Source organism: Mustelus asterias, chromosome 21, assembly GCF_964213995.1.
Source record: "Mustelus asterias chromosome 21, sMusAst1.hap1.1, whole genome shotgun sequence".
Lineage (NCBI taxonomy): Eukaryota > Metazoa > Chordata > Chondrichthyes > Carcharhiniformes > Triakidae > Mustelus > Mustelus asterias.
In genome coordinates this window covers 4615208-4639225 of record NC_135821.1, presented here as the reverse complement: position 1 = coordinate 4639225, position 24018 = coordinate 4615208, and the positions used below count along the sequence as shown (strand labels likewise).

At 50.4% G+C, this 24018-nt stretch overlaps 1 protein-coding gene across 1 annotated transcript; it reads right to left on the bottom strand.

Moving 5' to 3' along the window:
* Positions 1-800: 800 nt before the first annotated feature.
* Positions 801-23678, bottom strand: chmp2a (charged multivesicular body protein 2A). The gene is made up of 6 exons (XM_078237373.1): positions 23560-23678; positions 21437-21619; positions 12352-12531; positions 8627-8757; positions 5615-5676; positions 801-3597 (listed from the first exon to the last, which is right to left on the bottom strand). The coding sequence occupies exons 2-6, from the start codon at positions 21602-21604 to the stop codon at positions 3479-3481; spliced, it is 660 nt and encodes a 219-aa protein (XP_078093499.1). The 5' UTR covers positions 21605-21619; positions 23560-23678; the 3' UTR covers positions 801-3478.
* Between the last annotated feature and the right edge of the window lie 340 nt (positions 23679-24018).

Here is a 24018-nt window from a genome sequence, read left to right as displayed (position 1 = left end):
CCCCCCTCCTCTCCCCACCTCCCCCCCCTCCTCTCCCCACCCCCCCCCCCCATACCCCCCCTCCAACCTTCCCCCCCTCTACACACAACCACCATCCTTGGAAGCATTCATAGAATCACAGAATCCCTACAGAGCAGAAGGCGGCCATTCGGCCCAAACTGAGCCTGCACCAACAACTATCCCACCCTGGCCCTATCCCCGTAACTGTGTGCATTCACCCTGCTAGTCCCCCTGACACTAAGGGAGAATTTAGCGTGGCCAATCCACCTAACCGGCACGTCTTTGGAGTGTGGGAGGAAACCGGAGCACCCGGAGGAAACCCATGCAGGCACGGGGAGAATGTGCAAACTCCACACAGACAGTGACCCAAGGCCGGGAATCGAACCTGGGTCCCTGGCGCTGTGAGGCAGCAGTGCTAACCACCGTGCCACCCTGTGAATGTTTGCAGCAGGCTCCCCAAAGCCTCCACATATTTCCTGAAGTGCGGTAACCTGGAAGTGGGCACAATTCTCTGAGCGAGGCCTGCTCCTCACCTCATCCCCAACCGGCTACCCAACATATTACGCCACTGAGACCTCTTGCTCAGCCTCTGACCATCTCACTGTCACTGGGGATGGCAGGGAGGGTGGAGAGAGCAACTCTTTGCCCCCCTCCCCTTCTTGCCTGCCATCGCATCATATCCTGGGTCCCACAGTAACTTAATTGCGGTGTTAATGTAAGCCTACTTGTGACACGAATAAATAAACTTTTTAAAACATTGCCGAGACACCAAAACGTTACATCCAAAGGGAGATGCCAGCGAAGTTTCAGAAATGACTAAAGAGTGCATAATTTATTGTGACAGAAAAAAATGACAGCACATCAACAAAAATAAACCCCGATAAAAAATAACCCCGCAGGAAAGAAAAATGTGGTGCCGGCTGCACCTTCCCCCAGCTCCTGTTAGTGGCAGAATATAAATAATAGTCTCCCAGCCCTCTCTATAACAGCACAGGGAGAGCGTCTCAAAAGGTGCGTCACAGTAAAGTTTAAGAAGTTTATTTCATAAACTTTCAAAACTTTTTATTGATATTTAGTATTCCCAGCAGCTGTTTATACAGAAGGTATCTGGCGAGGTTTAATTTTTTAATAGGAAAATGCAGTGTTACACTGGAGGCTGCTGTACTCTGTCACCTTATCATCAATTCTGTAGGTGCAAAAGCCCACACACACACACAAACAGCCCAGATCTTGAGAGGCCCAGTTACAGATCTTAGTCGCTGGCTACACACGCAGTACCTCCTTGCCCCAGTAACGCTGAGGGTGCCAAGATGAAGTACTCCGCTGTACGGATCCCGGGGGGGGGGAAGGGCCGTCGCACCTCTCTCAATTGTCCATTAATACTTTACAATCCAAGCTCTTAAAATGCAATTATTATTAGTGCTGCCAGACCACTATGGTCGGGCTCAGGGAGGGGTGTTTAGGGGAGTGTTTATTGCTTCACAAGTCAAACATCTGGGACACAATAAGCAAGCTGGCCCCAAATTGGTTCATTTTAATGCAAGTTACTGATAAGCTGAAGACAAAGAACGCATTTAATATCAACCGCTTCCCCCACCAAGTTCAATTGCCTGTTGGAAGAATACATGGTCGGAATTTGCCAATCTGAAAACCCCGACTCACGTCGCCTGCTTTCACAGAGTTCTAGGTATCGGGGAACTAGCTGGGTTCAAGAGCAAGTGGGACGTGGCAGAATGGACCACAGGGTCGTCGGAGGGAGACCAGATCGCTCCCGGGCATCTTGAGAGTAGCCAGAGAGCGAGCGTCTTTTCCAAATCGGGCCTTGCTCGGCTGGTTAATACTACGGGTGGGCCTCACTTGAAGCAGCCCCCTAATTCCAGGAAGCTCAGGTCTCTCAGCAGCTGAGTGTGGGGAAACCCAGCAAGCCCCGGTTGGGTGGTGCTGTGACTTGCAGATACAAACAATGGACTGATGGAGAACCTGACACAAACGTCAAGTGGAGAGTCACGAGCGGACACTGGGAACCAATTCCACAGCCTTGGATTCACACTGGCTATGGCGTGACACATCAGTCATTCTTCCATCCAATAGAAAGTCATATAGTCTATCCAAAATATTTATATAATCATTCATTCCTATGTCCACTGTAAACTTCCTATGTAAACCTGTCATGTTGTAATTACACCATCCCACCAACAGCAGCACTGTCACAGGAAAGTGGGATTATACTGTGACGTGTTTACATAGACAAATTCAATTGTAAACACTGGCAGGAATTTGTAATATAAGATACCAGAAGGGAGTGTACACAAGAGGCAAGATTTGAGTCTTACTGCCAGATAACTGAAACTGGGATTCTCTTTAAGTCTGACCCTTGGAAAGATCAGTGCCAGATTGGAATCATGGCTCACTCTGGCCTTAGTGCAACGTTTACCTTGTATATCAATCTATAATAGGAAATAAACTAATCTGTTAAATTGGTAGGGGGACACAGGACCCCTTCAGGGTGAAAATCAAAGCTTCTGTCCCCCCGTTTGCTGCTTAGTAATTCAATGGAAAGTGCAGAGGATCAGGTCTGGCTGTGATACCCGCCCAAGTCGAATAGCTGGCCGAGGCTTCACTCCTGGATTCAGCCTCCAGGGGCCGTACACTCTTGACAGCAATGCCACCTTCAGGGAGGGAGGTGCCGTTACGTGGATGGTTGCGAAACGACGCGATTCGGGGCACAATTGCAGTGTGCGCGCGTACAGGCAGGGCAGAAATCCCGATTCTACACCGGAGACCGCGCAGGCTCGTCGACGTGAGGTGGAGCGGAAGGTGCCGGTCTGGGGACAGTTGCGGCAGCGTTACCCACCTCTGCGGGGCCCACTAAAAAGAGGCGTCACAGGATTCCTGTCCGACAGTCACACTGCGTCTGACAGCTTCACCCCTTCCCCTTGCGCATCACGCTTTAAAGATAAAATGCACAGATACACACACCCGAAAATGACCTTCCAACCGGCGTCATGTTAATAACGCCGAGAGCCCAGGGTTTGTGCAGATTTGATGCCCAGAACCTGGGGTTCCCTCACTTCGATGGGCAACAACCTACAGGTGGGCAGAGGGTGAGTAAGGAATGATATTGGGGGGGGGGGGGGGGGGGGGGGGGGGAGCAGCAGGAGAAAGAAAGAAACTGCCCACCAACCCAAGATCCGACCTTTAGCAGCAAGATACCCAACTCCCAGCAGAAGCAACTCCATACTGCTCATTTTGTTTTAAAAAGCAGTGCCAGTCCTGCCCACGCGACACAGGAGGCGCGGAATCTTGCTCCTGTGCCGACCGTACGGCGTAGCAATCAATTCCCATAGGTGATAAAAGTAAAAGATAACTAAATCACGAACCCTCCGTTACAGTCTGTATTATTCTACCCGCCCGATTTCAAATATAAACACAAGAGAAAGAAATTATTTATATATATATATATCTCGCGTCGCCTCCCTCAGTCTTTGCGGAGATTTTTCAGCCGCTTTTCCAAGTCGGCATCCGCGTCCTCCAGGACAACCGGCTCTGCCTTCTTCCCGGCGGCGACACTCAGCGACGCTCCGGTGCTCGGGAGATCTGGAAACGAAGCAGGAAGAGTGAGACGGCTGGGCAGGCGGCTGTTCACATCATCAGCTCAGAACATCGGCTCTCGTCAGCACCGACTTTCGTTTATATAAACGCTTCGAAGGGAATTGCACCCTCAAGGCACCTTGACACAGGCGGCACGGTGGGTTAGCGCTGCTGCCTCACAGCGCCAGGGTCCCGGGTTCGATTCCTGGCTTGGGTCACTGTTCTGTGCGGAGTCTGCACGTTCTCCCCGTGTCTGCGTGGGTTTCCTCCGGGTGCTCCGGTTTCCTCCCACAGTCTGAAAGATGTGCGGGTTAAGTGGATTGGCCGTGCTAAAATTGCCCCGTTAGTGTCCAAAATGTGCGGGTTAAGTGGATTGGCCATGCTAAATCGACCCTCAGTGTCAGGGGGACTAGCAGGGTAAATATGTGGGGTTATGGGGAAAGGGCCTGGGTGGGATTGTGGTCGGTGCAGACTCGATGGGTCGACTGGCCTCTTCCTGCACTCTTAAGGTTTATTTATTAGTCACAAGTAAGGCTTATATTAACACTGCAATGAAGTTACTGTGAAATTCCCCTAGTTGCCACATTCCGGTGCCTGTTTGGGTCAATGCACCCTAAACAGCACGTCTTTCAGACTGTGGGAGGAAACGGGAGCACCCGGAGGAAACCCACGCAGACACGGGGAGAACGTGCAAACCCCGCACAGACAGTGACCCGAGCCGGGAATCGAACATGGATCTCTGGCGCTGTGAGGCAGCAGTGCTAACCACTGTGCCACTGAGCTGGGATTCTATGGTGCATTTGGGGAAGTCAAACAAGGCAAAAGAGTACAAAACAAATGAGAAGATGCAGAGAGGTGTAGAGGAAATGAGACACCTTGCAGTGGAGTGAATGTCCACAGATCCTTGAAGGCAGAGGACAAATTGATAAAATGGTTAAGAAGGCAGATGGAATTTTTTTCATTTGTTAGCTGAGGTATAGAAGAGCAGGGAGGCGATGCTGGGAATATATAAAACATTAGTTAGGCTTCACTTTGAGCAGTGTGCGCAGTTCTGGTCACCTCATCACAGGAAGGATGTAATTGGATTGAAGAGGGTACAGAGGAGATTCACAAGAATGTTGCCAGGACTGGAAAATTGCCGCGATGAGGAAAGATTGGATAGGCGATGATTGTTCTTCTTGGAGCAGAGGAGGCGGAGGGGAGATTTGATTGAGATGTACAGGATGGTGAGGGGTCTGGATAGTGTGGATGGGAAGGGCCTGGTTACTTTAGCAGAGAGGTCAGTGACTATGGGGCAGAGATTTCAAGTGATTGGTACAAAGATTAAAGGGGAGATGAGGAAAACTCTTTCAGCCAGAGGGTGGTAGGGGTCAGGACCTCACTGTCTGAAAGGGGAGTAGAGGCACAAAAACCCTCAACGCATTTCAAAGATGAACTGATTTGCGTCTCATGTAACCTGTAGAGTTACGGACCAAATGCTGGAATTAGGAGGGGGGCTGGGGGTTTGTTCTTCAGCCGATACAGGCACAGTGCGCTTAGTGGCCTCTTTCTGTGCCGCAGACTTGCTCCGAAAGACCAATTATTTTGAACAACCGGGGGAGTTCGCCAAGGTATCCATTTCCCTCTTGACCAAAAATCAAAACTGTTTCTGGGAGCTTGCTGTGCATAAATTGGCTGCTGCATTTCCTGTAATACAGCAGTGACTGCACTTCAATGGCTTTGGGACATCCACAGGTCACAAACGGCGGCTATACAAATGCAAGCCTTTCTTTCGAGGTCCCACTTGTGCCACCACTAAACAGTACTTCACAAGCCCCTGCGCGACAGCCAGATTCCAATCGGCAGTAACTTAGAAACATTTACACACACACACACACAGAAAATCCTAACCAGTCTTTCAGAGACAGTTCAGTTGTTGAACAAATTGTCGTGATAACGCTGCATCGACGGGTCACCTGGCAACCTGAGAAAGCTGCCATTTCTACCCTGGCCTACGCAGACACGAGGTGCGACAGGTACTTACTGGACAGTTCGTCAGTCAGGTTCAGTCCGAGTTCATCCAGTACTTGAGACACGATGGCATCGCTGCAAAAACCAAACAGAGTCAGTCAACATCCAAGAAGCCTCTCCACGGTGCATACAAACTCAATAGGGGGTCAAAGGGCAACAGATTGAGGTGGAAGGGGCTGAAGGTCAGCAGGTCGAGGTGTGGAGTCGAAGGTCAACGGGTGGGGGTCGAAGGTCAACGGGCGGAGGTGGGTTGAAGATGAACAGGTCGGAGGAGGGGGGAGTCGAAGGTGAATGGGTCAAGGTGGGGGGGTCGAAGGTGAACGGGTGGAGGGGAGGGGTCAAAGGTGAACGGGTCAAGGCGGGGATTTGCCTTTCTAGGAAGATGGGGCCAAATAGAGAAACAAAATACACCTGCAGCCCAACTGTTTTTACGGGAGAGTGTTGCAGATTTCCATTGCCTTGGCGCAGCCTGGCATTCCCCCCCCCACCCCCCCAATCAGCCTGCCTGTAATTTTAAGGTTTTGTCCCTTGTTCCGGGTTCTCCCACCAGAGGAAGACGATGGTCTCCATCAAATCCTTCACTCACCTTCAACACCTCAGTCCGATCAGCCCCGAGTCTCCCTAACCCCAGGGAATACAAGACCAAGCCTGTCCTCACCATTCCATCCTTTCATCTCCATCTGCACTTCACCCCACCCTCCCCCAGCCCAAAACATCTTAGTTAAAGCACAGAGGAAGCCATTCGGCCCATCATCTTCATGCCAGCTCTCTGTAAGAGTAACTCTGCTGGTCCCACCCGCCAGCACTTTTCTTGTAGATTTGAAAGTTCTTTGCCGTCAGCTGTTTACCCAATTCTCTGTTGAGTCAATAATGAGTCAGCCTCCACCACCCTCTTGGGCACTGCCATCCCGATCTTAACCACTCACCAAGGATGTGAGTGTGAATGTCTTATTTATTAGCCACAAGTAGGCTTACATTAACACTGCAATGAAGTTACTGTGAAAATCCCCTAGTCGCCACACTCCGGCGCCTGTTCGGGTACACTGAGGGAGAATTTAGCATGGCCAATGCACCCTAACCAGCACATCTTTCGGACTGTGGGAGGAAACTGGAGCACCCGGAGGAAACCCACGCAGACACGGGGAGAACGTGCAGACTCCGCACAGACAGTGGCCCAAGCCAGGAATCGAACCCAGGTCCCCGGCATTGAGAGGCAGCAGTGCTAACCACTGTGCCAACCCCCCCACTGTGGCACTGGTGGAATAGGTTTGAGAGGGTGAATGGCCTGCACGTGTGTTCCTCATGATCAAAGGGGGATGTAAATTATATTAAGATATAACTACATTACCAAGACAGGTGAAGTGTATTGTTTGATTGAGTAATTAGAGCAGTTGTTAAGAGAGACTGTGCCTTCCTTAATTGGTTGGCACTATGGGGACTGGAGTGCTTCACAACACCAAAACTTCCAGAATACTGAAAGGCCTGGGTAGAGTGGACGTGGGGAAGATGTTTCCATTAGTCGGAGAGACTCGGATCCGAGGGCACAGCCTCAGAGTAAAGGGACAACCCTTTAGAACCGAGATGAGGAGGAATTTCTTCAGCCAGAGGGCGGTGAATCTGTGGAATCCGTTGCCACAGGAGGAGGCCGGGTCATTGAGTGTATTTAAGACAGAGATAGATAGGTTCTTGATTGGTAAGGGGATCAAAGGTTACGGGGAAAAGGTGGGAGAGTGGGTTTGAGAAATTTATCAGCCGTGGTTGAATGGCGGAGCAGACTCGATGGGCCGAAGGGCCTAGTTTTACTGCTATATCTTATGGTCTAACATTTCAATTTGATCACATACATTTAAGATTTTGTCTTTTGTCACAATGCCCCTTTAAAGGCACGGGGCGGCACGGTGGCACAGTGGTTAGCACTGCTACCTCACAGCGCCAAGGACCCGGGTTCGATTCCCAGCTTGGGCCACTGTCTGTGTGGAGTCTGCACGTTCTCCCCGTGTCTGCGTGGGTTTCCTCCGGGTGCTCCGGTTTCCTCCCACAACCAAAAATATGCGGGTTAGGTGGATTGGCCATGCTAAATTGCCCTTTAGTGTCAGGGGGATTAGCAGGGTAAATGCATGGGGTTATGGGGATAGGGCCTGGGTGGGATTGGGGTCGGTGCAGACCCGATGGGCCGAACGGCCTCCATCTGCACTGCAGGATTCTATGATTAAGAGGCCATTGCTTTAATTTAACTCGTTAATTTGATTAATTTGTCCAGTTTATTTTATTGGTTACTCAAAAGAGTAAAAAAAGAGACTGCGTTCCGTGACCAATGGACGCCACAGGGGCTGGAATGTATCATTGGCTCCAAAAGCAACATTTTGTTTTAGTTTAGAGGAGTTTCACAGTAACTTAACTGTGGTGTTAACATAAACCTACTTGTGACACTAATAAACTTTAAACTTTTAAATTTTAGTTTAAGTTTCCTTTAAATGTTTATCTGTTTGTTACGTCTCCTCTTTAAGGGGCTATCACTTTCATTTGTTAATTTGATGATTACACCAGAATAGAGACTGCTGGGACACTGGGCAGGTTGGGAGGAAGCAGACAGAGGCGGGCACGGTAGCACAGTGGTTAGCACTGCTGCTTCACAGCGCCAAGGACCTGGGTTCGATTCCCGGCTTGGGTCACTGTCTGTGTGGAGTCTGCACGTTCTCTCCGAGTCCACATAGGTTTCCTCCGGGTGCTCTGGTTTCCTCCCACAGTCTGAAAGACATGCTGGTTAGGGTGCATTGACCCGAACAGGCGCAGGAGTGTGGTGACTAGGGGAATTTCACAGTAACTTCATTGCAGTGTTAATGTAAGCCTTACCTGTGACCCTAATAAATAAAAACTTTAAAACTTCTTCTGTATGGCTTCACTCTGTAATAAAAGGACAAAAAAGGCTGGGCCGCGGTTCCTATTTCCACACCTGGCTTGGGAACCACTTCTCTCTGTAACGCTCCAGATCCCATTCCCCTAACGCCCGCAGCGCAATACTGACCTCTCTTCCTCATCATCTTCATCACCCATGGCATCGTCAATGGCGTCGTTCATCATTTCCTCCTTCATCTCCATGATCTCCGACTGCTTCTCAAACTCCATCATGATCTTTTGAATCTGAGGCAGCTTCAGCTGCATAGCGGGGAGGGAGGGGGGGGGGTTTGGGATAAATAAAGGTCAGTAGCGTTTCTAAGCCAGAAAATCCAGGTGGCCCCAAGGTGGCGAACACACGCTGCATTTGGTCTGAACATGTGGTTGAGGCCACGTAGGGTCCACGGTTCCTCCCAATAGCAAAACGCAGCGATCTGAAGTTTCAGGTTACAAAGAACAAAGAACAGTACAGCACAGGAAACAGGCCCTTCGGCCCTCCAAGCCTGTGCCGCTCCTTGGTCCAACTAGACCAATCGTTTGTATCCCTCCATTCCCAGGCTGCTCATGTGACTATCCAGGTAAGTCTTAAACGATGTCAGCGTGCCTGCCTCCACCACCCTACTTGGCAGCGCATTCCAGGCCCCCACCACCCTCTGTGTAAAAAACGTCCCTCTGATATCTGAGTTATACTTCGCCCCTCTCACCTTGAGCCGGTGACCCCTCGTGAACGTCACTTCTGATCTGGGAAAAAGCTTCCCACCGTTCACCCTATCTATCCCCTTCATAATCTTGTACACCTCTATTAGATCTCCCCTCATTCTCCGTCTTTCCAGGGAGAACAACCCCAGTTTACCCAATCTCTCCTCATAGCTAAGACCCTCCATACCAGGCAACATCCTGGTAAACCTTCTCTGCACTCTCTCTAACGCCTCCGCGTCCTTCTGGTAGTGCGGCGACCAGAACTGGACGCAGTACTCCAAATGTGGCCAAACCAGCGTTCTATACAGCTGCATCATCAAACTCCAGCTTTTATACTCTATACCCCGTCCTATAAAGGCAAGCATACCATATGCCTTCTTCACCACCTTCTCCACCTGTGTTGCCACCTTCAAGGATTTGTGGACTTGCACACCTAGGTCCCTCTGTGTTTCTATACTCCTGATGACTCTGCCATTTATTGTATAACTCCTCCCTACATTATTTCTTCCAAAATGCATCACTTCGCATTTATCCGGATTAAACTCCATCTGCCACCTCTCCGCCCAATTTTCCAGCCTATCTATATCCTGCTGTATTGCCCGACAATGCTCTTCGCTATCCGCAAGTCCAGCCATCTTCGTGTCATCCGCAAACTTGCTGATTACACCAGTTACACCACACAAGTGCAGGTCTACCAACCCCCTTCGTCGAAAAGAAATACGGCAAATAATGCATACTGAAATAGAACACAACGCACATAATGAACGTCACGGCGGCACAGTGGTTAGCGCTGCTGCCTCACAGCACCAGGGAGCCGGGTTCAATTCCCGGCTTGGGTCACTGTCTGCATGTTCTCCCCGTGTCTGCGTGGGTTTCCTCCGGGTGCTCCGGTTTCCTCCCACAGTCCGAAAGGCTTTCTGGTTAGGGTGCATTGGCCGTGCTAAATTCTCCCTCAGTGTACCCGAACAGGCACCGGAGTGTGGTGATTCATTGCAGTGTTAATGTAAGCCCACTTGTGACACTAATAAATAAACTTAACTAAACGCAAAATACTTTGAAACGTCGGCTCCATTCTCTCTCCATAGATGCTGTCACACCTGCTGAGATTTTCCAACATTTTCTGTTTTCATAGCCCATAATCATAGAATCTTATAGTGCAGAAGGAGGTCATTCGGCCCATCGAGTCTGCACCAATCACAATCCCACCCAGGCCGTAGCCCCATAACCCCTTTCATTTACCCTAGCTAGTCCCCCTGACACGAAGGGGCAATTCTTTTAGCATGGCCAATCCATCTAACCCACACATCTTTGGAGTGAATAAGTACATAAGAACATAAGAACATAAGAAATAGGAGCAGGAGTAGGCCATCTAGCCCCTCGAGCCTGTCCCGCCATTCAATAAGATCATGGCTGATCTGACGTGGATCAGTACCACTTACCCGCCTGATCCCCATAACCCTTAATTCCCTTACCGATCAGGAATCCATCCATCCGCGCTTTAAACATATTCAGCGAGGTAGCCTCCACCACCTCAGTGGGCAGAGAATTCCAGAGATTCACCACCCTCTGGGAGAAGAAGTTCCTCCTCAACTCTGTCTTAAACCGACCCCCCTTTATTTTGAGGCTGTGTCCTCTAGTTTTAACTTCCTTACTAAGTGGAAAGAATCTCTCCGCCTCCACCCTATCCAGCCCCCGCATTATCTTATAAGTAGACGCATAATGAATAATAATAATTAATAATGAACCCTGGTTACCAGAATAAACACAATAAAACACACCATGAAGGCACCTTCAGACAGAAGGCAGTTGTCAACCCATCGTCTCTCTTCCTGGATGCTGGTAAATGCATATTCCCGTATTTTTCAGGATTCATTTCAATCAGGTATTTATATCCCTCTGAACCAGTCTAAACCCGAGTCTCACGACTCTGAATGTTCCATTGCTGGTGTACAGTGCAGCAACCAAAGACAGCCATTTACCTGACGCTAAGGTTAAGGAAGCCCCACCAACGCCTCTACTTTCTCAAAAGACTAAGGGAATTCGGAATGTCCACTCCGACTCTCGCCAATTTTTACAGATGCATCATAGAAAGCATCCTTTCTGGTTGTATCACAGCTTGGTATGGCTCCTGCTCTGCCCAAGACCGCAAGAAACTACAAAGGGTTGTGAATGTAGCCCAATCCATCACGCAAACCAGCCTCCCATCCATTGACTCTGTCTACACTTCCCGCTGCCTCAGGAAAAGCAGCCAGCATAATTAAGGACCCCACGCACCCCGGACATTCTCTCTTCCACCTTCTACCGTCGGGAAAAAGATACAAAAATCTGAGGTCGTGTACCAACCGACTCAAGAACAGCTTCTTCCCTGCTGCTGTCAGACTTTTGAATGGACCTACCTCGCACTAAATTGATCTTTCTCTACACCCTAGCTATGACTGTAGCGCTATATTCTGCACCCTATCATTCCCTTCTCCCCTCTATCCTATATGAATGATATGCTTAGCTTATTTATTAGTGTCACAAACAGGCTTACATTAACACTGCAATGAAGTTACTATGAAAATCCCCTAGTCGCCACACTCCGGCGCCTGTTTGGGCACACCGAGGGGAGAATTTAGCATTGAGCACCTAACCAGCACATCTTATGGACTGTGGGAGGAAACCGGAGCACCTGGAGGAAACCCAGGCAGACATGGGGAGAATGTACAAACTCCACATAGACAGTGACCCCAAGCCAGGAATCGAACCTGGAGATGTGAGGCTAACCACTGTGCCACCGTACTGCCCTAGTTTGGCCTGTACTTTTATTCTCCCCACTGCGCACAAAACAATACTTTTCACTGCATCCCCGACGCATGTGACAATAATAAATCAAAGCAAAAGTTCCAGCTCTCAAATTGCTCCCCTGAAACACACTCTCACCTCACAACCTGCCTTGGATTTTAGTCACCCGCCTGGTTTCGAATCTCCGTGTTTCTCACAGTAAGTTGTTGAGCACCAAAGGAAGTGCTCACAACAGCAGGACAAACTCGCAAAGCTGGCGACAGGGAGAACTGCACGTTAACGTTTATCGCATTTGCCGCACCGGGTGGTGAACGGAATACCCGTGTGGCACTGCCCGCTCCGGCAGTGCGAAGAGCCTGGCACCGGCCTTACCTGCTGGTTCATGGTGGCCATGGCCTTGGTGACTCCCTTCATGGCCTGGGCCATGGTGTTGTTAGATTTCAGCGTCTGGATCTTCAGGGACACCGCCTGGATGTTGGCCTTCATCATAATGAATTTCTTCACGTAACGCCGGGTCCGCACCAAGTCCTTCGCCATTATTTTAACCGCGTCCTGGGGGGTTGGGGAAAAAAAAGAGAGACCCACTGAGTGAAGTCTAGAACTGTTCAGATAATCACCAGGTTTAGAGACAGAAACAGGCAAATCAGCCCAACTGGTTTTTATACTCCCCACCACCCAGCTTATCTTTCTAATCCTCTCACTCATACTCTGGTTTCTACTTGAACACACGCAGAAGCAGGACATTCAGCCCCTTTAGCTGCTCTGCCATGGCAGATCTGTTTGTGTTTCTAATTCCACATTCCTTTCTACCCCTGATAAAAACTTTAATTCCCTTGCCTGACAGGAATCTATCCATCGCCGTCTTAAAAATATTCAGTGACCCCGTCGTCTGTCCAAGACTGCAAGAAACTACAACGGTCGAGAAGAAGCCCAGTCCATCACTCAAACCCTCCCATCCATTGACTCTGTCTACACTTCCCGCTGCCTCAGGAAAAGCAGTCAGCGTAATTAAGGACCCCACGCACCCCGGACCTTCTCTCTTCCACCTTCTTCCGTCGGGAAAAAGCTACAAAAGTCTGAGGTCACGTACCAACCGACTCAAGAACAGCTTCTTCCCTGCTGCCGTCAGACTTTTGAATGGACCTACTTCGCATTAAGTTGATCTTTCTCTACACCCTAGCTATGACTGTAACATTCTGCACGCTCTCCTTTCCTTCTCTATGAACGGTACGCTTTGTCTGTATAGCGCGCAAGAAACAATACTTTTCACTGTATGTTAATACATGTGACAATAATAAATCAAATCAAATCACTGCCTTCTGAGGCGGAAGGTTCTAAAGTCACACAACCCTCAGAGAAATAATTTCTCCTCATCTCTGTCCCAGAAGGGTGACCCTTAATTTTAAAACAGTTTCCCCTGGTTCTGGACTCACCCACAAGAGGAAACATCCTTTCCAATGTCCACTTTGTTGAGACTGTTCAGGATCTTATAAACTTCAATCGAGTCGCCCCCTCACTCTTCTAAACTCCATTGGAAACAAGCCCAGTCTGTCCATCCTTTCCTCATAAGACAACCCACACATTCCCGGTATCAATCTAATAAACCTTCTCTCAACTACCTCCAACGCATTTACATTATTTAGAATCATAGAATCCCTACAGTACAGAAGGAGGCCATTCGACCCATCGAGGCTGTGCCGACAACAATCCCACCCAATCCCACATACTTACCCTGCTAATCCCCCGAAACTAGGGTCAATTTAGCATGGCCAATCAACCTAACCCGCAGATCTTTGGAGTGTGGGAGGAAACCGGAGCACCCGGAGGAAACCCACGCAGACACGGGGAGAATGTGCAAACTCACAGTCACCTGAGGCCAGAACTGAACCCGGGTCCCTGGAGCTGTGAGGCAGCAGTGCTAACCACTGTGCCACCGTGATCCAAAGTCAGTGTGTGCCAGCTCTTTGGTAAAGCGCTCTTCCCGATTACAATTTTTCATCCTTCCTTAGATGAGGAGAACAAAACTGCACACACTTTTCAAATACATCGCGCCCACTCTGTGTGGTAGCAAGTTCCACCCTTTCACCACTCTGCGGGGTAAAGATTGATTGATTTTTTTAGTGACAGTCTCATGTTCAGAGCTTGAGGATTGCACTCTCCAATATGTGGAAGCACTTCACTACGCCAACCTTATCAAACCCTTTCAGAATCTTAACCATCTCTAACAGGTTATCCCACAAAGCTCTCTCATTCTGGAGAGAAGAATCCCAGCATGTTAAGTCTCTCCTGATATACACGTCTTGCACACAACGCCCATAATAATCCCACAACACTTCTCTGTCACACAACCATAAAATGTATTTGAACTGGCAAATGTATTCCAACAAATCTGACTGGTTGATTCATAGAATTGGCAGCTTCATAGAATCGTGGCGGCACGGTAGCACAGTGGTTAGCACTGCTGCTTCACAGCTCCAGGGGACCCGGGTTCGATTCCCGGCTTGGGTCACTGTCTGTGTGGAGTTTGCACATTCTCCTCGTGTCTGCGTGGGTTTCCTCCGGGTGCTCCGGTTTCCTCCCACAGTCCAAAGATGTGCGGGTTAGGTTGATTGGCCATGATAAAATTGCCCCTGAGTTTCCTGAGATGTGTAGGTTAGAGGGATTAGTGGGTAAAATATGTAGGGATGTGGGGGTAGGGCCTGGGTGGGATTGTGGTCGGTGCAGACTCAATGGGCCGAATGGCCTCTTTCTGCTCTGTAGGGTTTCTATGATTCTATGAATCCCCACAACACAGAAAGAGGCCATTCGGTCCATCACGTCTGCACCGACTCTCCAACAGAGCAACTTATCCAGGCCCACTCAACACACTATCCTGGTAACCCCACGTATTTACCCCACTAATTCCCCTAATCTACACATCTTGGGACGCTAAGGAGCAATGTAGCATGGCCAATCCACCTAACCTGCACATCTTTGGACTGTGGGAAGAAACCGGAGCACCCGGAGGAAACCCACACAGACACAGGAAGAACGTGCAAACTCCACACAGTCACCCAAGGCCAGAATTGAACCCGGGTCCTTGGCACTGAGAGGGAGCAGTGCTAACCACCGTGCCACCCATAATCTTATATTTCCGTAACTGAAAGGGGCAAGAAGCTTTAAAGTAAAGTTTATTTACTAGTCACGAGTAAGGCTTACATTAACACTGAAATGAAGTTACTGCGAAATTCCCCTAGTCCACACACTCTGGCGCCTGTTTGGGTCAACGCACCCTAACCAGCACATCTTTCAGACTGTGGGAGGAAACTGGAGCACCCGGAGGAAACCTACAGACATGGGAAGAACGTGCAGACTCCGCACAGACAGTGGCCCAAGCTGGGAATCAAACCCGGGTCCCTGGCAGCAGTACTAACCACTGTGTCGCCACCCTCCACGAATAAATTCCTCAACACACTTCGCACTCTCATAGAACCATAGAACATTACAGCACAGAAACAGGCCTTTTGGCCCTTCTTGTCTGTGCCGAACCATTTTTCTGCCGAGTCCCACTGACCTGCACCTGGACCATTTCCTTCCACCCCCCTCTCATCCATGAACCTGTCCAAGTTTTTCTTAAATGTTAAAAGTGACCCCGCATTTACCACTTTATCCGGCAGCTCATTCCACACTCCCACCACTCTCTGTGTGAAGAAGCCCCCCCTAATATTCCCTTTAAACTTTTCCCCCTTCACCCTTAACCCATGTCCTCTAGTTTTTTTCTCCCCTAGCCTCAGTGGAAAAAGCCTGCTTGCATTCACTCTATCTATACCCATCATAATTTTATACACCTCTATCAAATCTCCCCTCATTCTTTTACGCTCCAGGGAATAAAGTCCTAACCGATTCAACCTTTCTCTGTAACTCAGCTTCTCAAGTCCCGGCAACATCCTTGTAAACCTTCTCTGCACTCTTTCAACCTTATTAATATCCTTCCTGTAATTAGGTGACCAAAACTGCTCACAATACTCTAAATTCGGCCTCACCAATGTCTTATATAACCTCAGTAAGAAGTTTAACAACACCAGGTTAAAGTCCAACAGGTTTATTTGTTCCCAGGAGCAGGCTGAGGGTAAGAGAGTGGGTTTTCTGACTGTAATTAATTATTTATTTTTTCAGTTAATTTTGGGTTTAAAATCGGAGGCTTTTTTCAAAACCGGAAGTCGGGCCAGGAGAGGCCTGGGGAAGTTTTTGGAGGGTTTAAAAGTGCACCAAAGTATACAGCGGGCAGCATCGTAGCGGGCAGCAGAGTGAGTGGGAAGTTGAGTGAGCTGTCAGGGCTTTGGCTCACAGAGCTTGGACGAGCAGGGGTGAGTTTTTGTTTCCTTACATTCTTATTAACTTTTCACTGTCTTACTTGACATAAAGTGTCCAGTATGAGTGTGAAACCAGTGTGCTGTTCCCAGTGTAGGATGTGGGAGGTCCTGGAGGCATCTGGCCTCCCGGACATCCACATCTGTGAGGGGTGTGTCGAGCTGCGGTTCCTGAGGGACCGTGTTAGGGAGCTGGAACTGCAGCTCGAGGATCTTAGGCTGATGAGGGAGAATGAGGAGGTGATAGACAAGAGCTATCATCAGGTGGTCACACCAGGGCCACGGGAGGAGGCCAAATGGGTGACGGCCAGGAAGGGTAAGGCTCGGGTGGTTGAGAGCACCCCAGTGGATTTGCCCCTGCACAACAAGTACTCCTGCTTGAGTACTGCTGGGGGGGACAGCCCGCCTGGGGGAAGCAGCAGTGGCCGTGTCTCCGCAGTGGAGTCCAGCCCTGTAACTCAGAGGGCTAAGGAAAAGAGGAGGAAGGCGGTATTAATCGGGGACTCGATGGTGAAGGGGACAGACAGGCGTTTCTGCGGAGGTAGGCGGGATTCTCGCATGGTGGTCTGCCTCCCTGGGGCCAGGATCCAGGATGTCGCTAGTCGCGTCCCGGAAATCCTGAGGTGGGAGGGAGAGGAGCCTGAGGTAGCGGTACATATTGGTACCGCTGATGTGGGTAGGAAGGGAGAAGGGGTCATGAAAAGGGAGTACAGGGAATTAGGGAGACAGCTGAGAAAGAGGAAAGCAAAGGTAGTAATCTCAGGATTACTGCCTGTGCCACGGGAAGGTGAGGGCAGGAATGGAGTGAGGTGGAAGATGAATGTGTGGCTGAGGGACTGGTGCAGGGGGCAGGGATTCAGGTTCCTGGACCATTGGGACCTCTTTAGGGGCAGGGGTGATCTGTATACAAAAAACGGGTGGAACTTGAATCACACGGGGACCAATATCCTGGCCGGTAGGTTGGCTAAGGCTACTGGGGAGAATTTAAACTAGATAGGTTGGGGGGAGGGGAGCTAGAAGAGTTGACTAGGATCAAGGAACTAATTGATGGGGGGGGGAGGATGCAGGGGTAAGGGGAATTACAAAATTAATGGTAGAGGAGAGGGTGCAAGTGAATGAAGGCGGTAATTTAGATAAGGGAGTAGAGGGAGAGGGTGTTCGCGACTCATCAAAGCGGGTCCAGATAAAAGCTGGAATAAGGACACTTTGCCTGAATGCACGAAGCATTCGGAACAAGGTAAATGAGTTGATGGTGCAAATCAGCACAAGTGGGTACGATCTAGTGGCCATTACAGAAACGTGGCTGAAAGGTGACCAGGACTGGGAGATGAATATCCAGGGGTATCAGGCGTTTAGGAAGAATAGACAGGAAGGAAAAGGTGGTGGGGTCACGCTATTAATAAGAGATAATATCAGGGTAGTACTGAGGGATGACATAGGCTCTGAGGAACAAAACGTGGAATCATTATGGGTAGAGATGAGGAATAGTAGAGGGAGAAAGACACTAGTAGGTGTGGTATATAGGCCCCCAAATAATAATGTTGAGGTAGGGAGGGCTATAAACAAGCAGATAAGGGATGCGTGTAAAAACGGAACGGCAATAATCATGGGGGACTTCAACATGCACATTGACTGGCAGACTCAAGTCGGTAAGGGTGGAATGGAGGAAGAGTTCTTAGAATGCTGTCGGGATAGTTTCCTTGAACAGCATGTTACGGAACCGACGAGGGAACGAGCTATTTTGGATCTGGTATTGTGTAACGAGGTAGGTAGAATTAAGGATCTTATTGTGAAGGACCCTCTTGGGTCTAGTGACCACAATATGGTCGAATTTCTGATTCAGATGGAAGAGGAGAAAGTTTGGTCCCAAACCAGTGTCCTCTGTTTGAACAGAGGGAAATATGATAGGATGAGGGATGAATTGGCTAAGGTAGACTGGGAGAGCAGGCTGGCAGGTAGGATAGCTGAGGAACAGTGGAGGATTTTTAAGGAGATCCTTTTCAGTTCTCAGCAAAAATATATTCCAGCAAAAAACAAGGATTGTAAGAAAAGGGAGAACCAGCCGTGGATAACGAAGGAAATAAAGGAGAGTATTAAAATAAAAACAGCTGCGTACAGAGTGGCCAAAAATAGTGGAGAAACAAGTGATTGGGAAAAATTTAAGAAACAACAAAGAGAGACTAAGAAAGCGATAAAGAAAGGAAGGATAGACTATGAAGCTAGGGTAGCAATTAATATAAAAAATGATAGTAAAAGTTTTTATAAATATATAAAAAGGAATAGAGTGGCTAGAGTGAATGTTGGACCCTTGGAGGACGAGAGGGGGGAGTTAATAGTGGGAAATGAGGATATGGCTGAGTCTTTAAATAAGTTTTTTGTGTCGGTCTTCACGGTGGAGGACACAAATAGTTTGCCAAATATTAACGATAGAGGGTTGGCAGCAGGAGAAATACTTAATACAATTAATGTTACCAGAGAGGCAGTGCTGGGTAGACTAATGGGACTGAAGGTGGACAAGTCCCCGGGTCCGGATGGAATGCATCCCAGGGTATTGAAAGAAATGTCAGAGGTAATAGTGGATGCGTTAGTGATTATTTATCAAAACTCGTTGCATTCTGGGGTAGTGCCGGTTGATTGGAAAACGGCTAATGTTACGCCACTGTTTAAAAAAGGAAGGAGACAAAAGGCGGGTAATTATAGGCCGGTCAGCTTAACGTCTGTAGTAGGGAAAATGCTGGAATCCATTATTAAAGAGGAGATAGCAGGGCATCTGGATAGAAATGGTTCGATCAATCAGACGCAGCATGGATTCATGAGGGGAAAGTCGTGCTTGACGAACATGTTGGATTTTTATGAAGATGTGACTAGGGCGGTTGATGGAGGAGAACCGGTGGATGCGGTGTTTTTGGATTTCCAAAAGGCGTTTGATAAGGTGCCCCATAAAAGGCTGCTGAAGAAGATTAGGGCACACGGAGTTGGGGGTAGTGTGTTAAAGTGGATTGGGGACTGGCTATCCGACAGGAAGCAAAGAGTCGGAATAAATGGGTGTTTTTCCGGTTGGAGGAAGGTAACTAGTGGCGTGCCGCAGGGATCGGTACTCGGGCCGCAACTGTTTACCATTTATATAGATGATCTGGAGGAGGGGACGGAGTGTAGGGTAACGAAGTTTGCAGACGACACAAAGATAAGTGAAAAAGTGAATCGTGTGGAGGACGGAGAAGATCTGCAGAGAGATTTGGACAGGCTGAGTGAGTGGGTGAGGATATGGCAAATGGAGTATAACGTTGAGAAATGCGAGGTTATACACTTTGGAGGAAATAACAAATGGGATTACTATCTCAATGGAAACAAATTAAAACATGCTACCGTGCAAAGGGACCTGGGGGTCCTTGTGCATGAGACGCAAAAGCCCAGTCTGCAGGTACAACAGGTGATCAAGAAGGCAAATGGGATGTTGGCCTATATTGCGAAGGGGATAGAATATAAAAGCAGGGATGTCTTGATGCACCTGTACAGGGCATTGGTGAGGCCGCAGCTGGAATACTGTGTGCAGTATTGGTCCCCTTATATGAGGAAGGATATATTGGCATTGGAGGGAGTGCAGAGAAGGTTCACCAGGTTGATACCGGAGATGAGGGGTTTGGATTATGAGGAGAGGCTGAGGAGATTGGGTTTGTACTCGTTGGAGTTTAGAAGGATGAGGGGGGATCTTATGGAGACTTATAAGATAATGCGGGGGCTGGATAGGGTGGAGGCGGAGAGATTCTTTCCACTTAGTAAGGAAGTTAAAACTAGAGGACACAGCCTCAAAATAAAGGGGGGTCGGTTTAAGACAGAGCTGAGGAGGAACTTCTTCTCCCAGAGGGTGGTGAATCTCTGGAATTCTCTGCCCACTGAGGTGGTGGAGGCTACCTCGCTGAATATGTTTAAAGCGCGGATGGATGGATTCCTGATCGGTAAGGGAATTAAGGGTTATGGGGATCAGGCGGGTAAGTGGTACTGATCCACGTCAGATCAGCCAAGATCTTATTGAATGGCGGGGCAGGCTCGAGGGGCTAGATGGCCTACTCCTGCTCCTATTTCTTATGTTCTTATGTTCTAAAAGCCACACGTTTGGTAGCAAAAGGTGTGGCTTTTGCTACCAAATAAACCTGTTGGACTTTAACCTGGTGTTGTTAAACTTCTTACTGTGTTTACCCCAGTCCAACGCCGGCATCTCCACATTATATAACCTCACCATAACATTCCAACTCTTATACTCAATACTTTGATTTATAAAGACCAATGTACCAAAAGCACTCTTTATGACCCTATCTACCTGTGACGCCACTTTTAGGGAATTATGTATCTGTATTTCTAGATCCCTCTGTTCTACTGCACTCTTCAGTGTCCTACCATTTACCTTGCATGTTCTACCATGGTTTGTCCTTCCAAAGTGCAATATCTCACACTTGTCTGCATTAAACTCCATCTGCCATTTTTCAGCCCATTTTTCTAGCTGGTCCAAATCCCTCTGCAAGCTTTGAAAACCTTCCTCACTGTCCACTACATCTCCAATCTTTGTATCATCAGCAAATTTGCTGATCCAATTTACCACATTATCATCCAGATCATTGATATAGATGACAAACAACAATGGACCCAGCACTGATCCCTGTGGCACACCACTAGTCACAGGCCTCCACTCAGAGAAGCAATCCTCCTCAACCACTCTCTGGCTTCTTCCATTGAGCCAATGTCGAATCCAATTTACTACCTCTCCACGTATACCTAGCGACTGAACCTTCCTAACTAACCTCCCATGCGGGACCTTGTCAAAGGCCTTACTGAAGTCCATGTAGACAACATCCACTGCCTTCCCTTCATCCACTTTCCTGGTAACCTCCTCGAAAAACTCTAATAGATTGATCAAACATGACCTACCACGCACAAAGCCATGTTGACTCTCCCTAATAAGTCCCTGTCTATACAAATCTTTGTAGATCCTATCTCTTAATACTCCTTCCAATAATTTACCTACTACTGACGTCAAACTTACCGGCCTATAATTTCCCGCATTACTTTTTGAGCCTTTTTTAAACAACGGAACAACATGAGCTATCTCGTACCATCTGTCCTTGTTTCGCCATTTTCTTAATGTCAGCGATGATCTTCTTCTCCTGCTGCTCCAGTTTCATCCGCTCCCGGTCCAGCTCCCGCATGGCCCGATTTAGGGCTCGCTGGTTCTGCCGGAGCATCTCCTCCGGAGTCTTCCTTCTACCGAATATGGCATTCATGGTGCTTCAATTTGGCTGTGGGAGGAAAAGCAGCGGGAGAAGTCAGCAGAGTCTACCAGGCAGCGCCGTCCAACTCACAGAGAAAAAGCACAACCCTCGTGCAGCAGCTGTTATAGCGAAGGCCAGTCAGCCTTCACTCCCTCAGCCAGCTATCACCACCATTTACACAGCACCTTTATCAGCGGCGCTTGAGCTAGTGGCGTACCGTCACTGTGAAAAACACAGCAACCAACTTGCATCTAGAATGTTCCCAAAGGCAGCAATGTGATAGCTACCACGCCGTTTTTCTGTGTGTGATGTGGTACGAGGAATAAATATTAGCCAGGCCACTGGGGCCTGCTCTTTCCTGAAACAGCCCCATGGGATCTTTTATGAGGACCTCAGTTTGATATCGCAGCCAAAAGGCAGCACCTCTGGCAGTGCAGCGCTCTCTCAGTACTGCACTGTGAGGGCCAGCATGGATTATCTAGACTGGAAGTCTGAGCCCACACAACCGCCTGGCGTTAGGATGTTACACACAGGACCGGGGCGGATCCTGAAAAACCATGGAAAACCAACCCAAACCCTCACGTTGGGCCATTTCTAATAGAAAAGAAGCCATTCCCACCCCCTTCCCCCTAAAACCCCAACCCCCAGGTCTGTCCCAGCACTCAGTGACGTCATGGCTGGTTCAGCATGCTGACGGAGATTCCAGCAGAGCGGGGAGCAGCACACGGATCCCGGAGCCCTGCTGGTGTGAGCAGCTCAGAGAGAGCCAGCTGGCTTCACCCTGTGACTGGCAGGAAGAGAATGGAGGAGGGGGTCAAGGGTGGGGGGAGGAGGGGGGTCAAGGGTGGGGGGAGGAGGGGGGTCAAGGGTGGGGGGAGGAGGGGGGTCAAGGGTGGGGGGAGGAGGGGGGTCAAGGGTGGGGGGAGGAGGGGGGTCAAGGGTGGGGGGAGGAGGGGGGTCAAGGGTGGGGGGAGGAGGGGGGTCAAGGGTGGGGGGAGGAGGGGGGTCAAGGGTGGGGGGAGGAGGGGGGTCAAGGGTGGGGGGGGAGAGGGGGGTCAAGGGTGGGGGGAGGAGGGGGGTCAAGGGTGGGGGGAGGAGGGGGGTCAAGGGTGGGGGGAGGAGGGGGGTCAAGGGTGGGGGGAGGAGGGGGGTCAAGGGTGGGGGGAGGAGGGGGGTCAAGGGTGGGGGGAGGAGGGGGGTCAAGGGTGGGGGGAGGAGGGGGGTCAAGGGTGGGGGGAGGAGGGGGGTCAAGGGTGGGGGGAGGAGGGGGGTCAAGGGTGGGGGGAGGAGGGGGGTCAAGGGTGGGGGGAGGAGGGGGGTCAAGGGTGGGGGGAGGAGGGGGGTCAAGGGTGGGGGGAGGAGGGGGGTCAAGGGTGGGGGGAGGAGGGGGGTCAAGGGTGGGGGGAGGAGGGGGGTCAAGGGTGGGGGGAGGAGGCGGGTCAAGGGTGGGGGGAGGAGGGGGGTCAAGGGTGGGGGGAGGAGGGGGGTCAAGGGTGGGGGGAGGAGGGGGGTCAAGGGTGGGGGGAGGAGGGGGGTCAAGGGTGGGGGGAGGAGGGGGGTCAAGGGTGGGGGGAGGAGGGGGGTCAAGGGTGGGGGGAGGAGGGGGGTCAAGGGTGGGGGGAGGAGGGGGGTCAAGGGTGGGGGGAGAGGGGGGGTCAAGGGTGGGGGAGAGGGGGGTCAAGGGTGGGGGGAGAGGGGGGTCAAGGGTGGGGGGAGAGGGGGGTCAAGGGTGGGGGGAGAGGGGGGTCAAGGGTGGGGGAGAGGGGTTTCAAGGGTGGGGGGGGGTGGGGTTCAAGGGTGGGGGGGTTCATGGGTGAGAGAGGGGGTGTAGGGGATGGGTGTGAGGTGGGGGGGTTGGGGGTGGGGCTGGGGGGGTTGGGGGTGGGGCTGGGGGGGTTGGGGGTGGGGCTGGGGGTCTCGCCCCCCCCCCCTCCCGGCGCGGGGCGGGGGGGGGGGCAGTTTCTGACCTGGGCCTGAGCTGCTGTTTCCGGCTCTCGCGCCTTCGCTTCCTGTTATTGTCCAAGACGTCACCCGCGGGCCAGACCAATAGCAAACGCCGCTCGCGGTGACGCACTGTCGGCGGCTGACGCCACTCCGCAATGACGTAACCTCTCCGCCCTGCGCAGGCGTGGCGCCGGCACGGGATCGGCCAGACAACTGCGCAGGCGCACAGCCGGCACTCGGGACCGCCAGGGAACACGCAGGCGCATAGCCGGCACTCAGGCCAGCCACGGAACGGCGCAGGCGCAATGCCGGCACTGGATCAACGAGACAACGGCGCAGGCGCACAGCCGGCACTGGCACAATGTTCCAGCCAGCTGGAACATTGTGTCTATTGCAGCTTTGACTGTGTGGCTTCAGTTAAATAGAGACAGGGAAATGCATGGCCTGGGAGCAAGGTCCAGCAAGATAGTGACAACTGTGCA